At 40.9% G+C, this 17053-nt stretch overlaps 1 protein-coding gene across 1 annotated transcript; it reads right to left on the bottom strand.

The window, feature by feature from the left end:
• Positions 1–188: 188 nt before the first annotated feature.
• slc12a8 (solute carrier family 12 member 8) lies at positions 189–16951 on the bottom strand. Its single transcript, XM_061692365.1, has 14 exons — positions 16887–16951; positions 16205–16359; positions 12738–12875; positions 11586–11777; positions 11259–11490; positions 7355–7468; positions 7118–7205; positions 5533–5620; positions 4606–4752; positions 2629–3211; positions 2358–2476; positions 2163–2280; positions 655–715; positions 189–525 (listed from the first exon to the last, which is right to left on the bottom strand). The coding sequence occupies exons 2-14, from the start codon at positions 16334–16336 to the stop codon at positions 357–359; spliced, it is 2181 nt and encodes a 726-aa protein (XP_061548349.1). The 5' UTR covers positions 16337–16359; positions 16887–16951; the 3' UTR covers positions 189–356.
• Positions 16952–17053: the final 102 nt, after the last annotated feature.

Raw genomic sequence — 17053 nt, 5'->3', positions numbered from 1 at the left:
ATGTCATGTTTTCTTTCCATTTCTAATATCAACCCTGTTAAAAACAGCAAACGAGAAATGAATTGTAATCATGCAGTATAACTTTCCAGATCAGTTTAATCATTTCTGCTGTGAACAACTTGAACAGTGAAAATACAATCTTACTTTATGTTCTTCTGTAAAGCAAGTCAAAGTTCATGAGGACAAAATTGTACTTTAGCTCGATTCAACTTTTATATGACAAAGTCCGAGATATGCAGTGTCTCTCGCACTGCTAAACAAACACACACACAGTGCAATACAATTGAGTCGCTTTCCAATAACCACTGCTGGAAAAGTGGGCGATCACATTTACATTGATAGAGGTAGTGCTTGAGTCACCCATGTGGCGGTTGCACTATCTCATCCCTCTTGATGAACGATGACCGGTGGTAGCGGTTGCGAGACGCAAAGTCAGCATTTTCCTCCGTCAGCTGCTTAGTTTTCAGGCCGACCCCCGACAGAGATGGTGTCACTACGATCTCATCTCTGGGAGACGCCCTCCTCCTGGCACAAAGACAAGAATGTGTCACTCATGTTCAAACTCAGAGTTGGCTATGTTAGAAGGACATTACTGAAGCAATGTCTAAATAAAAATCACATTTAAATACATATACGCAGGTTAAAAGATAATACCTCCAAATGCTGTTTAATGTTGATTTGAGCCACATGACAAAACTGTATCGAGCCGCCACACCTGAAAATATTAGTTACAACAATTAGTCCAACATGTTTAATTAAATAATATACAAAATATTCTGTAGATGTTTTAGCTACATCTTAGCGGCACAGAAGAGTGGTAAAAGGTGCAGGATGTGTTGCTGGCATCATCAGATCAACCATCTGTGGCACAAGCACGAAATGCAAAGTAGCAGAAACGTTGTGGGCTGCTTCTGCACAGATTGGAAGTGATGTGAGACTCTGAGACAGCCTCTATTCTCGGAAAATTGAGCCCCAGCAGCTGCCAGACTGAACCCAACTACAAGCACCGTGTCCGAGTATAATATCAGTTCATCTTACATCACAGAATAAAGTCATCAAACTGGAATGTGTCCGATAGAATAGAGGCCTTTCTTTTGTTAGACTGAGATGGGATGAGCTTAGTAAAAAATGAATAAACTAAAACTCGGATCCTGGACATGAAATGACAAAAATATTTTTTCTTTTTAATGTTTATTTAATACTTGTAGAGCTTCTCTGTTTAGGCCATCCGAATGGCAACAAATTAAGCACTTGCATATCCAGGTTTTTTTTTCCACTTTTGTAAACACTGCACAAATTGCTCCTTAATTTCTTATCAAATATGAACGCATCATTATTCAGACATATGCAGTAGGTAAGTACCAATGGCGTAAAATTTAGTGTTGTTAGACCACAGAAATAAATATAGTCATCCATCCATCCATCCATTTTCTGAGCCGGGTCGCGTGCGTATCATCGGCCAGGAGGCGGGGTACACCCTGAACTGGTTGCCAGCCAATCGCAGGGCACATATAAACAAACAACCATCTGCACTCACATTCACACCTACGAGCAATTTAGAGTCACCAATTAATGCATGTTTTTGGGATGTGGGAGGAAACCGGAGTGCCCGGAGAAAACCCACGCAGGCACGGGGAGAACATGCAAACTCCACACAGGCGGGGCCGGGGATTGAACCCCGGTCCTCAGAAGTGTGAGGCAGACGCTCTAACCAGTCGTTCACCGTGCCGCCCTAAATATAGTCATCCATCCATCCATTTTCTGAGCTGCTTCTCCTCACTAGGGTCGCTTGCGTGCTGGAGCCTATCCCAGCTATCATCGGGCAGGAGGCGGGGTACACCCTGAACTGGTTGCCAGCCAATCGCAGGGCACATACAAACAAACGACCATTCGCACTCACATTCACACCTACGGGCAATTTAGAGTCACCAATTAATGCATGTTTTTGGGATGTGGGAGGAAACCGGAGTGCCCGGAGAAAACCCACGCAGGCACGGGGAGAACATGCAAACTCCACACAGGCGGGGCCGGGGATTGAACCCCGGTCCTCAGAACTGTGAGGCTGACGCTCTAACCAGTCGCCCACCGTGCCGCCCTAAATATAGTCATTTAATTAAAAATTAACCAGGCCCACATAAGACTGTGTATAGTGTGGAAGTCACCTTTGTGTAGTCCTGGGCTGGTTTTACCAATGTAGAAGAAGAGCAGCAGGGCAACGAGTATGTTTGCTAGTGCATAAACCCACTGAATAACAAACATGATCAACAGGGAGCTCAACGCCTAAATGAGAATAAATGGAGAAATATTATTCAATCAAATCAGTTAGTGAGAACAAATAATGCTTGTGTAAAACTTACACCTATAAGAGCTATCCAGTGGTTGCTAAACTTTGTGTAGACTGAGTCGGGCAAGGGTTTGATTTCTAAGTCCTGCTGCTCTGCTTTACCTCCAGTGACTGAAAGGTTAAGAGATAATGCTGAATATTAAAAAAACACAATCAGTGCTATCGTTCTCCAATCTATACATCATTTCATATGCAAATAAAAGTTAGACAAAAAAAAAGTTAGACATTTCCAAACTAATCGGACATTGACCAACATCCAGAAATGGATTATGTTTGACCGCCACAGTACCATTTATAGCGTGAAGCACCTGTGCAGTGAGGCCCAGAAGATGGATCTTTTTCACCATGACAGGCTTGAGTTTGTCCCAATTCAGGTACTTTCTGAGGCTGAGCTTGCTCATCTGCAAACACGCTGCTGCTCAGCTCCAAGCCAAAACTGTCCATTAGCTTCTTCTTGGCTTCCTTGCTTGTGCTCCTTCCTTGTAAGGTTTTCTCAGGTCCAGAAACTCCATTGGAGGTCGAAGGAAAGATCCGATCCATGTCCCTGGTGAACTCGATCAAAGTGCCTTTCCTCTGTGGACTTTCTCCTCCGCTGCCATATTCAGGAGCAGTGACCTCAATCAAAGGCTCGGAGGTCTGTCTGGTGAATCTCCGCTGGCTGCTTCGGGCCTGGGTGCTTTTGTCTTCGTTCTTCAACTGGAAGTTCATGACCACACAGAAGTAGGAGTAGTCAATAAAGCTGTAGGTGAGCATGAAGTTGATGGTGACGATGGGTGCCAGCACGTTGACCTGGCCGATGAAAACAAAGGCCATGCTCAGCAGGCTGGTCAGACAGATCGCTGCCACAGGAGTCTTGTTAGGGCCTTTCTGTTAGACAGTTTCACACAGTGGTTAGTCACAACATGCCAGGACTTAAAAACAAAAAAAAACACCATTGGCTCTACTTGCTCACGATCCGTTTAAGAGTCCCTGCCTATCAGAATGTTCGGCCGCTATAGGGCTCCAACGATGTTGGGCCTTTCTGTGTACCTGGAGTTGGTTTTCACTGGGTACTCTAGCTTCTACCCACAACAAGTAAACAAACAAGCATGTTAATTGAAAATTCTAAATTGCCTATGGGTGTGATTGGTTCTCTAAATGTGCTCTGCAATTGACTGGCAAGCTGGAGTCCAGGGTGTAACCAGTCTCTCATCCAAAGTCAGCTGAGATGGCTCCAGCTTTGCTAAACAGGATAGGCGGTATAGCAATTGGATGCATGGATGGAGTGCATCGACAACAATAATTTGTTTGTACATGCATAGATTGACTTTTTAAAGTGTTATGACACGACTTGTTAACTAGCATGCTTTCCCTTCCTAGGTCCTATCGGCCGGTTACACGAGCGTCGCTATGTGCCTGGCAGAGGTCCAGAGCACACAGGGGAGCAGAGTCCAGCCTGTCGCCCTTCCTGCGTTTGTTCTGAACCTTTGATTTGGGCCAAGATGTCTCGGGCCTCATTCCAGCCCACTGAGAGAGGTTAGACACTGCTGCCAGTCTGAGGAAAAGTGGGGGTGGATGGGGTCACGATGTCATCAGGACTGTGTGTCTGTGTGTGCAGTGAGTGAGTCTTTGCTGTACAGCAGTCTGTCCCCTCACTTTTATGATGTGGAGTCCACGCTCTATAATTAGTGACTTTTTCTTCACGAGTCCAACCATCACCCCTCCCATACATTCAGGGTTAACACACTTATTTTGTTAGTCTACTGAGGGGAATTTCATTGACGAGCCAGTATACATAATGTCATGATTTCATTTTAGCTCAGATATGAACACACTTTGGAATGCCTTAACCCTGATTGGTACCGATTTGCCAATCAATAGGAGTGCACCACCACAAAGCAGAACCCAGTTATTTATGCCATAATACAAACATGCTACATATATTGCATTCAATTAGCAATCAGGATCTAAAATTGAAACGTAGTGAGATGCAACCGGAGTTTGCCCCCTGTTGGATAGAAATAGTACAAGCATTTAAATTGTTACAAATATGTTGTAGACTATGGTACAGTAATTAATGCAGCACTACCTATTTTCAGCAGAAACTTGGTTAACTTGATAATCAGTAGGAGTATACGCTTAGTTCAAACTGAATTACAGTATCTGAACAAACTAATTATACACCAAGTTATTGGTCTTAGCAAGGTAATTAATTTAGGTGTATTGGCATCACAGCTATGTCCAGGTAATGCTTCATGTATAGCACCATTGTTCCAACCTACCCCTCTTCTCAGAAAGGCCAGCGCAGGGATGACCCTCTCTTGGGCAATGCACTGCAGGATCCTAGGCGCTCCGTAAAGGCCGCCCATGCAGGAAGCCAGGGAGGACACGTAGAGGCCCAGCAGAAACAGGAAACCCACCAAGGAGACCTGAAGGAAAAGCAAAAACAAACAGAACATGGAAGAGGATGGGGTGTGGTGTGAGCTACACCCTGTCCAGTTCCGCTGTAGTCAGACTAAAAAAAAAAAAACAGCAAGCTCTAACCCCCGGATAAACAAGTCAAGGTTGATGAGTCAGTTTGTGATGAATTTAACTTTAGTCACTACTGACATTATGTCACATAGTATTTTGGTATTAATAGGCTGATTGCATGCATTTGCAACATTCTTTACAACAAGGTTGAACTCGAAATACACAAAATTTTAAGATAGATTGATGCACAAATGCATCCGTAGCACAGCCCCTGATGAAGCCTTACCCTTGTAATTTATTGTGTAATGTACATTGGAATAAAAATGCATTAGCTCAAATATTACAAACAAAAAATATAATATGGCTGAATAGACAAAAATCCTACTTCTAAAGATTCAATTGTGAAAATGTAGTTGCATGAAGACAGTAAAAATCATAAGCTTCAATGGCTATACATTACACATAACGTTCCAAAAACCTCTAACATTGATATTAAAAGTGATAACATATTCACATTCAATGGGAGAAAATTGCACGGAATGATGCCTGGCAGGTGACAATGTATAAAATAAAACCGGCACATAGTGTAAATAGAGGCTTTCAGAGAGAGTTAATAGTTTTTTTGGGGTGGCGGGGGTTTCAGACTAAATAGTCTTTGTATTTTCTAAGGTGGTTCATGTTTAACATACAAAGTCAACTTGTATTCGTGTCTCATCTCTGCAGTGACGGATTGTTACCTTTTCTGCTATCAAGAAGTCGTAGCGCAGAGCTTCTCTGGAACATATGGCCCCAAGGAGGAAGACAAAGACCAGATACAGGAACCACCTGTGGGTCACCAACAGTGCACCACACTTAATTCTACAACTGCTTCCCCCCATCATGTTACTGTAAGAACTGTGCAAAAACACTTGGGTATTTGGAAAAAAGAACCACAAGGGGTTTTGTTCTCTCCAGGGATGTTGGCCTTTTTTTTTTTTTTTTTTTTTTTTTTTTTTTTAAATCACCACCACTCTTTGTGATCTTACCTTGTGACAGCATGTGTCCCCATTTGTGGGACTACATTTTAAAACACTATCACATGAGTAAAAAATTATGAAAACGATATGAGTGAGCATTCCTTCCAACCTTATGACAGTCACACATTGCTAAAAGTGAGGACATGCTGTGCTGATGGCGATAATCAAGGATGAGCTATGTAACGGGTTTGGTGGCAAAATCATATGAACATAATTTTCCACTTCCAGGTACACAAAATATGAGCTTTGGTAGATGTAGATAATGTACTGTATGAATTTATTTAATTTTGTGATGAGATTTGTTGTTTGAAATTTGTGTAATATGCATATTTATTTATTTTTTTAACATATTAGGGTCAATATCACTATGACGTCCCTTTAGTGTCCGCATCAGGATCACTGCATCATCATGAAAATGCAGCAGACTAATGGAACTCAGGTCTTATTGGTGTACAAACATTTACAAACATACCAGTACAATGATAAATCCCTTAAAATGCATTTCCTTCATTTCATCAGATTTGGCTTGGTTGAATGTGTATCATTTCATCACACACACCGTTCTGTTAAGTACAGTATGTGTAATAAGGATACTATAAAGGATACTAAATATATTTTTTATATGGTTTTACTATCCACAAGTTATTTGAAAGAATGAGTAAGTCATCATGTACTGTTACTCTATTTTCACAACCAGCATTTTGTCTGTCTTCAGTAGAGGCTTAAACAGTGGCTAGTTGTAGAGTAAATATTTTTTGTTTGGTAATTATGTTTCATCAATTTAAGTGTGTAGTTGGATGTTGACATTATTATAGGCTCATTATTCTCCTCTGTCATAGTGAAATATCAACAAATATAAAAATCTATAAAATCTATAAAAATACTTTTTACACAGCAGTTAGTTTGCTAACTGAATCATGTTACTAAAGCCACCATGTGCTCATAAAATGCTCATTGCAAAAAATGTCCACCCTGTCATTGTCCAAGCTGTCAGCAAGCTCACATACTGCAAATTGCTGTTAGCTTGGACATTGTCTGCTTGGAGTTAATTAGTACTTTTTGTTTAACAAAAGTGAGAAAGTTCTCCCAGTTTGCATTTACAACGTAATACAATATAAATGAGGTTCAAAAGAATAGCTGATTTTTGGGGGGCGAAATGTCCGAGTCTTAACGGCACCTTATTGAGATATTGTCTCACTAACAACAGTTAACAATTCAAGGAAAAGCACTTGTCCTGGCCTGTCTCTGTTCAGCTTTTTTTGTATTTTACAGTCTTGTTGTGTGCGGGCCAGTGTGTTTATCATACGAGGTGAAAACAGCTGTCAGTGTTCCCAAAGGGATGTTGTGTTCGGCCCGCTGCAGGTCTGAGCTCATGTTGAAGCCTGACATAACACCTACACACACACACACACACACACACACACACACACACACACACACACACACACACACACACTTACACACAGGGGAATGTAAACAACATTAAAAGTCTATTGTCCAGTCTATGGTTATACTTTAATAATCAATGAGCAGGCACACCCACCTGTAGCAGCAGGGAAGAAGACCCCGAAGACTGTGAAGAAATTTTCTCCTGGGCTGTAATCAGGTAGTGTGTTGCGGCTGAGCAGACCAACAGAATAACCAATGAAACCATGTGCTAAAAGAGGAGGTAGCACAACACAAAGCCCATCATTATGGAACCTTATGGCATGAGGACCAGCGTTTCTGTCCTAATACAACAGTTTTAACCTCTGACCTACTGACATGGCTGACAGGAAATAATTGTAAACACTTGTAGTACTGGTTATCATTTGTGTGCAGCCATGACTGTTGCATAGATCACCCAGTGCAGTAAAATTGATGACGAAATTTGGCTGAAAGGAACCGATGGATCGAGCCAACTTGGCCAGGTAACCATTCAAAATTGACAAGGAAAAAACCCATGAACATTTGAAGATCATCCGTTAAGTGTGAGACATGGAAAATGTGCTTCCTGAGCTACCACAAACATCTTCGTCAAATACCATTTAAATTGCCAGGCTGCGTGCTTTGACATAGAACAATAATCCCTGAAAGATAGAAAATCTAATGAACATTGTGCCCTGTAGTGCACTCAAAGGAAATGTGCATTGATTTGACTTTTGACCTCCCTTAACTACATAAGCCAACTTGTGTTTGATATTATTCAAGAGAGTTCTTGATTGGATATACTGTAGAAACTCATTAAAATTGATCTAAATAAAAATGTCCAATGCTCAATCACAACAGCATAATATCTCCTCCACCCAACATGTGTCTTTACTTTTAAACTACTTAGTGATAGTCTAAATTGCATAGGGATAGATTGTTCTGCATTGCTGGAGGCCTTTTATTGACTCTGAAGTGCTTCGCCAAAACCGGACATTTCCCCCTTGATTATCTTGCGATGGGAAAGAATGTGTTCTCTCAGATTAATGACATGTTTATCCAAAAGGAAGTAACCACCCTTTTCAGAAGCTGTGCAGCTTCCAAGTTTGAATTAAAAAAAAAAAAGGAAAAGAAAAAAGAGGGAAACAAGCATGAACGTTTTTCTTTTGTTTCAAAAGGACAACACAAAACAGCTGGATTATAGAGGTTATAAAGTGCATGGAACCCAGAACAGGAATTTCAGGGGAACATGAAAAAAAGACTACAATAGAAGACCCAACTCTATTTCATTGTGTTCCCATGTGACACCACCGTCTATGCAAACAATCAGAATCGCAAAATCTAACACAGTCAGTGTGCACTACACATTAACACTCCGCCCTCATTACAAATTCACACCTCTGCCTTTGTTTCATCTCAACTGTGGACGGAACAGATGCAGTAATAAAACTGTGCCTAAAGATGGGAAGTGCAGAGATGACCTCATTTGTTTTGGGGGGAAAAGGGGTGTAGAGCCCTTGCTATAGCTGATACAATGCACGTGGTGATAAATGATTAAGGAATGCCATAAGGTTTTAAAGTGAATGTTTCCTGCCAATTGAAGATTAACATAACCATGTAAGAAACTCATTTAAGTTATTTGAATTGGATTGTTTTAATAGGACTATCAATCCTAAAAATGACATACATTGTGCTTGAGTAAATTATATTCTCCTCAGTATGAAATCTGGGCTTGTTTAATTGAACACCAAGCTGATTTAAATGCACGAAGCCATGCCTTATTCCTTTGTATGAGGGGCAACAGGTGGATTCACAGGTTTGTTGTACCTTCTGCCATCTAATGGAAGAACGTTTAATTGCTGTCTGTCACTATACATTGCTGGCATGGATAGATGAACAAAGATACCCTTGAATTAACAAATGATAATGTTCCGGCAAATTAAGTGAAATTTAATCCTTTTCTGCAGAAACCCTGATGATTTCTCACGGCACATTACTGTGCCGCGACACCCTTTGAATTAAATCACTGCTGTAGAGGATTAGTCGTCAGGCACGACTGTTTGTTTATTTTATTACAAAGCATTTGTTTAAAAAGAAAAGTCCTACATGGTAATCGTTCTTGAAAATAATGTATCTATTTGGAAAAACATACTTTTCTGAAAAATACCCAAAAGAAAATAAAAAAATCTATTAATTCCTTTGTTCAGATCAAGGAAATTTACACAAAAGGTCCGTTCCCTACTTTGTGTAATGTGACTTAAGTGGTGGTAAGTGGCTCTTGCTCTGCGGTCTGACGAATGTTGAAATGCAAATAAGACCGTGAATTGACTGTTTCCATATTGTGTGAGGAAGGGTGCATAAGAATAGAAAGGGGGCTCCTCTCTGTGTTTAGAATTCCTTTGATACATGCTGGAATGCAGATTACATGTGTCTGAGGCCTCTCCCTCTGCCTGAACTCTTTGTCACCCACGTTCACCCGCATCATCAAGCGGTGAGGTTACAGCGGTGAAGCAGGTCCCACTGAGATGACTGGCATCTGCACATTAGTGAGGAGCACAGAGACCCATATTGGTTGCGAGGGTACAGGCTGGCCTTTCATATGAACTCCAGCTTTCTTTCTTTGTCATTTTGGAAATATGTGGGTGAGTCTGGTTAACACCCTAACGCCGTGCCCCTAGGACCACATTATAGCTTCCTTCAGGGAAAAGTCTTCAACTACACACAACGGCTTTGCTTGCATCCTAATGAGAGTGTTGTGGTCAAACTTGATGCGGTTGCGCAGACAATAACTTGGCAGTTTTGGTGTACTCAAAGAGTCAAAATGAATTATAATTGAGAAATCCTCCTCCCATCGGGCATGACAAAGTCCTGATATATTCATAAATTTCTAAAGACAGATTACATTTAACCACAGTTGATATAAGCAAGAAAAGGAACTTTTAACTCTGGTGTGGATTTCCACAGAAATGGGGACAAACGAATGAACTGCGGGAGTGGAGTATGACTGACAAAGTAATCATTGGACCCCAAATAGTCTTATTGGTGCCAAATTATTATATCACTCACATAAGTCAAATTTAATAAACCCAACCATATCAAGAATTTGCATTAATGTTGAAACATATCATTAACATTGTGCCTTAAAGTTTTGATATAATGTACCACCTCAGTTGTGGTGGCTAATGGTGACCACTGACTACAGAGGCTTCTCTTCCTTCAGGATGTGACTGAGTGTTGAGTGAGTGCAGCCTAATCCGGGCTGTTCCAACCAGCTAAGGGACTTGCTGGCCCCCTGCCAACCATGAGGTCACCACAACACACAGCCCTTAACTGGAAAAACCTGGACATGTGATTATTTTAGGCAGTAGTTCAGTATTAGGATACATAATCTGTTGATCTACAAAATTAGTTTTAAGATGTGCTCGCCATATAGTTGGATTGGAGACAATTTTTTGACACACACAATATTTTATGATCGGAAACAAATTGACTTGTGACATACCTCTATCTCTTCCTACTGGACAGGATATGGATAATCAGTCAGAACAGGAAATTCTACTTCCTGTAAACCAGCTCAAAAACTGGATCAACTAAAAAAAAAATCTTCATAATTTTTAAATGGAAAATATATCAAACTGCAGTGAAAAAAAAGTACATACAAAAAAAAAAGATTTGGACTTCAAATACATATTTATTCTCAAATGTCCTTCAGAAAATTCATCATGAACAGTGGCTTTGTCGGTGGTAGTAGAGCGACACCTGCTGGACTACTCAGATCAAACAAGCTCAACAGTGACACCGTCTGAAGACTACTGTCTAGTACTCCCTTTAAATTAACTAAAAGAAATAACTTGTTACAGCAGGAAAAGCACTGAAAAGCAGTCGATTGATCAATACAAATGTAAAAAATAAATACATAAATAAATACAAAATTAAAAAAACACACCCGGCAGTATGTCTTGCAAATTGAGTTTATCCAACGATAATCCTGTGATACCTCGTGCTGTTACTCTAGTGTACGTACATGACTGTTGTCTTACCTGGGTCAAGGTGCGTGAAGGTGCCAATGACAAAGTCCAGGGTGGAGACGGCTAGCACCGCCAGCAACAGCAGTTGGAGTCGCACAATCCACTTGACACCTGCCAGGTTGATTCCAAGAAGGGCAAGAAATACTGCAGCTGACATGCCTCGCACTGTCCACTCGCTCTGAAGACCCAGCAGGTCTGCCACCGACTCAGAAAAGCCTGTGATGTACATGGCTCCGGCGACACACTACGGCAGATGAAAGGCAACGTGGTCAGATTTACTCAAATGTGGACAATGGACTTACGTGACAAAAAAGGTGTGAATCCAAATCTGTTACCCACCTGTCCAAACACATAGAGGAGGCCTACAGTGCCCCCCACCCTGCCCCCAAGGACTGTGGAGATCATGGAGTACACACCTCCACTGCCCACCCCGCAGTACTCACACACTCCAATCCCAGACATCACTGTGACCAAAGCAAATAGAACCACCATGGACACCAGAAGCATCCCGAGCAGCACACCTGTGTTGCCCTGGAAGATAGTTAACCAATGCTGCAACACCAAACATATACATACCCTATTTCTTCAAATAGTGGCCTGGGGCTTAATAACTTAATTACTTATACATTATACATTGAGGCATTGGAGCACAGGACACTTTTTTTGAGAAAATACAGGACACAACAGTAAGCTTTGCTTATGTTCTCATTTTTCCACTGTCAACACAGAGAAGCCACTGTTCACAGATAAGAAACCCCTTATGTCCATAGGGTCAGTCTTTCCTTTACCTGTCAAGTTGAATCGTGGGATATCTCCAAATAAGTGACACTGTACGAGAGTGCTAACACACTTAAAGGGAAACCGCTCCTTTTCAACTAGCTTTATATCATTATGTGGATAGTTATATGTTCATGACATTCTGTTTAATTTTCCATGTGTGTTTTGAGTATCTAGAGGGCCCATATTCGCAATGCATTTTGTGATTTGAAAGGCTGATAAAACACAAACGTGTTTATGGAGTGCAAGCAGTCTGTCGTCCAATGTCATAAGGAACTATGTGAACTAATTAAGAGATTTAAGTGAAACATTGGGAGAAGCAACAGGAACATTATGTTTTGAAGGTAGTAGATTTATTAACACGTGGGCAAATGAACTTTCACACTGGTTTCGTACTAACACTCCAACTATGCATTAAGTGAAAGAAGACAGTACCATCTTTCCAGTAGTGGTATGCTTACAGAAACCAGTGCACTCTACCCATCACTTAAACTTAATGAGTTCAATCTTGTTCTATGGTCATTGTTCTTCTTTGTCAATGCTCTTAGCCGATCACAAAAAGAGGGGACATGGGCAACCATGACAAAATCCCCCACAAAAAGCTATGAGCCTAAGTGTCACAACATATTCTGAGCATCTTGGTTCAACCTCATAGGCATTCAAATTCTGAGGTTTAACTGTAGTAGTAGTAATAGTAGTAGTAGTATAACTCACCACTAAGTAGCCAGTACGGAGGAACAAGACAACACCAAAGATGTTAATCATGCACGTGGTGAAGACACCATCCCAGGTTCCAAAGAGAAGCGGCTCCCACACAAAGATTTTGATTCTCCACCATGGCTGACTGGACTGCTGAGAGCCATGGATGTAGAAACATTACAGGTTTGACTATGACATCATTAATAAATCATGAAACTGCAGGCCAATAGTAAGATGTGTTTTTTAAAATATAATTTGTTTTGATTTTATCTTTAAGTAACTAAAGTCTTTTATGAATTTTACTTTTTACATTTTTATTTTGCCTTCAAGCAGGTGACTAACATAAGAATAATGAAATGTCAACACTGACTACTGCCATATGAAAGCCAAACTTGTATTTGCACAATGGGCGACGGCTTTTAATAAAACAAATGTAAGCAAATGTCAATTTACTTAGTAAAACCTCTCTATCCTCTGTTATAAAACTGTACAGGTTTGCCTTGACAAATCTTTAGAGTGAATTATGATAAATGTCATGCATAAACAAAATCGGGCCTTAAAATGACAGACTGGACATTCACTAATCAAAAATTCACCTACGTACTTATCTACTTTCTGTGTAACCTATCCTCAGCTATTTGATGAAAATCTCCCCTTTTCACAGCACTCTGGGATATGTTGTACTCTTTCTGTATCACTCTAAAATGCCACAAGACGCACCAAAGCCCTGGCTAATAAGTAGTAATTGATGCCAAAGAAGTATATTGAAGTGATACATCTGAATTTATTGAAATAATTTTGTGTCAAGGAGGAGTTAAATTTAGTCTGGGTTGTTAGCAGAAGTTACAGAGAGTCATCACCGCATGTGTATGTTTTTGCTCTGCTCAGTGGGCCATTAAAAAGCTCAAGTCATTTGATGGTTAGCCAAGACCTCTGTCATCTACGGTGGCCTGGAAGTGCAAATCAATATAACAAATTGTGAAAACACTTTTACATTTCAGAAAACAAATGAACAAAAGCAGAAACACTTGTGCAGGTCACAAACAAATGAACAAAAAACCGAAACACTTGTACACTTCAGAAAACACATTAACAAAAGCAGAAACCCATGTACAAAAGAAATTACAATTGAGAAAACCCAGAAAGGGAACGTCCCATTTCACAGACATTCTTAGAAATCCCACGCCCTTTCTCGGCAAGACCCGCCCCGCTTCAACATGACTGTCTCCTGCATCACCCGAAGGGTAGGCTACGCAGATGTAACGAGATGTCCATCCCAAATAGCGATTGTATATATGGACGCCCTGAACAGCGAGCCTGTATCGGTGTTTGATGCTGTATATACAATATTCTGTACTTGATCACATTTCTTAAACCATAAAAAGATAGATTAAGAGTTAAGGAAGAAACAGGTTGTTAAAGAGAGCATGCTGTCAAGAATTAAAGGGAAAGTGTGGATATTTGAAAAGAAGCTGCCGGCTCCATTCATTTAAATGTACATTCTGGTCACATACTTCGCTTTTTCATGCACATGCACATTATACATTATGAATAGAGGTTAGTATTGATTTAAAACAACATTTGATGCTTTACATACTATTTATATGGCTTGAGCCAAGGCAACGCGGCGGCACAGCTCGCAAACCAGGAAATGTAGTTACCCGAGGGGAAAGCTTCTGTGCATATTGATTGAATGTAAACTGGGATGTGAAGACGCCGTGCAACAGAGATTATAATTTTGAATCGCGTCAAGACCAGTGGCCGACCGATCGGACGCTCATGGAAGCAGTTGCCAAACCACGCACACTGCGTCATAGTTCGGCGGCGGTGCTCGGTGTGCGCCAGCCTTAACCACCATAATCCTAGCCTTAACTCATCCTAAACTTCCTTAACCCCAACCCTAGTCCTAAACCTAACCATAATAAACTTCTTAGTTTTGTATTATATTTGGGATGGACATCTTGTTACATCTGTGTAGCATACCCTTCCTACGATGCAGGAGCCAATCATGTTGAAGCGGGGTGGGTCTTCCCGAGAGAGGCTGTGGGATTTCCAAGAATATTTGTGAAATGGGATGTTCCCTTACCGGGTTGTCTCAATTGTAATTTGTTTTGTCTTTTGTAAAAGTATTTCTGCTTTTGTTACTGTGATTTCTGAAATGAAAAAGTGTTTTGGCTTTTGTTAATTTGTTTTCTGAAATGTAAAAGTGTTTCACAATTTGTTATATTGTTTTGTACTTCCAGGCCAACGTAAATGACAGAGGTCTTGGTTATTGCTTGACAATTAGTATTTTCACACATTGTGAAACGGTGACATACACGTCAGTGTCCTCACACTTCCCGTGTGTGTGTGTGTGTGTGTGTGTGTGTATATATATATATATATATATATATATATATGTATATATATATATATAATATATATATATATAAAATAATATATAATATATAATATATATATAATATATATATATATATATATATATATATTAAAAAATCAAATGATTTAAGTGGCCGACTGGTTAGAGCGTCAGCCTCACAGTTCTGAGGACCCGGGTTCAATCCCCGGCCCCGCCTGTGTGGAGTTTGCATGTTCTCCCTGTGCCTGCGTGGGTTTTCTCCGGGCACTCCGGTTTCCTCCCACATCCCAAAAACATGCATGAATTGGAGACTCTAAATTGCCCGTAGGCATGACTGTGAATGCGAATGGTTGTTTGTTTCTATGTACCCTGTGATTGGCTGGCAACCAGTTCAGGGTGTACCCCGCCTCCTGCCCGATGACAGCTGGGATAGGCTCCAGCACGCCCGCGACCCTAGTGAGGAGAAGCGGCTCAGAAAATGGATGGATGGATGGATTTATCGGGGCGGCATGGCGGATGACTGGTTAGCACATCTGCCTCACAGCTCTGAGGACCGGGGTTCAAATGCCAGCCCCGCTTGTGTGGAGTTTGCATGTTCTCCCCGTGCCTGCATGGGTTTTCTCCAGGCACTCCAGCTTCCTCCCACATCCCAAAAACATGCAAGGTAGGTTAATTGAAGACTTTAAATTGCCCGTAGGCGTGAATGTGAGGGCAAATGGTTGTTTGTTTATATGTGCCCTGCAATTGGCTGGCAACCAGTTCAAGGTGTACCCTGCCTCTCGCCCGAAGATAGTTGGGATAGGCTCCAGCACGCCCGCGACCCTAGTGACGATAAGCGGAACGGAAGATGAATGAATAAATTAATGATTTATAGGCTAAGGCATGTATTTTTTAAAAGTAATGTTGTTAGATGAGTTTGAAATGATAAGGAGTTTTGGGACCACAGTTTGTGGTATACCGCATTAACAGTTTAAACTACTGATATATAGTGAGTCGGCAATTACATAAATTTGTGGGGGTGATTACTTGATTACTTGTTTACTGTATTCCTTTTTGCAGAGAAAAAAAAGAGCTATACATGTAAAACATTAAAGAAAAACAAATTGAAGGAGTCTGATTTTACCTGGGCATCCTCATGGAACAGATCATGCTCATGAGGGTTTGTGCTACTTGAATTTCCCCCTTTCAGCAGGCCTGCTCCATCTCCATCCTGATCACAGGCGTGCACTGTCCATCCCACTGGTAAGGACTCCATTGCAACGTACAGGTGAGTGCCCACTACAGCGTTATAGGTGCACACATACAGGTACTCACATTAAAATCTTCATATATATAATTTTATTCCTCTGGGGGGGGCGCGCGTTTGTGTGACGTAGATCCTGGAACAATAGGTGCAGGTGAGGAGACGCTCTGATTAAAGATTAAAACTCTGTGCTCAGCTAACGGTGTGCTTCGAACACCCACTCTTTTACTTCTAACCGGGGACGACATGCTAACTAGCATAAATGGAACACAATTAAGGACGGCGACAACTGCTTGCTTAAATCGATTTTTATTTAAATTTGTTATTACTTTTTAACTTTAAGCACTTGGACTTTTCGATAGTATTTTTTTATATCCATATTATGTTTTTATATTCGATAATTACTAAGCTTTACTATTCAACAAGTAGTTGTAGTTTATCATTTTGATAGCTGTAATTAGCTAACTCCGATTAGAAAAATTTCAAAACTGCGACGTCATAAAACATGATTTAAGATAAGCAATGTGAGAGGGAACGTCGTCTACCCTACTTAAAAACTCACCTTTCACTAAATATAATTAGTCCATGCTGTGGATAAAAAGTCAAAACGTTTCCATGGTCCGGGCGTGTAAATGAAGGCCACAAAAAAATGAGGGACAAGGTGGGCAGCAAGGAAGCAGACTGCAGCAGGTAGCCAGCTGGACTGAATGTAGCTTACTTTGTTTGCAG

This window comes from Phycodurus eques, chromosome 12 (genome assembly GCF_024500275.1).
Source record: "Phycodurus eques isolate BA_2022a chromosome 12, UOR_Pequ_1.1, whole genome shotgun sequence".
NCBI lineage: Eukaryota > Metazoa > Chordata > Actinopteri > Syngnathiformes > Syngnathidae > Phycodurus > Phycodurus eques.
The sequence above is the reverse complement of the archived record's forward strand: the minus strand, read 5'-3'. Positions and strand labels throughout refer to the sequence as shown.

Coding starts and splice junctions, on each gene's coding strand:
- slc12a8 (XM_061692365.1), bottom strand. CDS start 16,336: ATGGAGTCCTTACCAGTGGGATGGACAGTGCACGCCTGTGATCAGGAT. Junction 5,621..7,117: donor CTGACAGCTGTTTTCACCTC/GTATGATAAACA, acceptor GGTGACCCACAG/GTGGTTCCTGTATCTGGTCT. Junction 3,212..4,605: donor TGGCCTTTCTGAGAAGAGGG/GTAGGTTGGAAC, acceptor ACTGTCTAACAG/AAAGGCCCTAACAAGACTCC.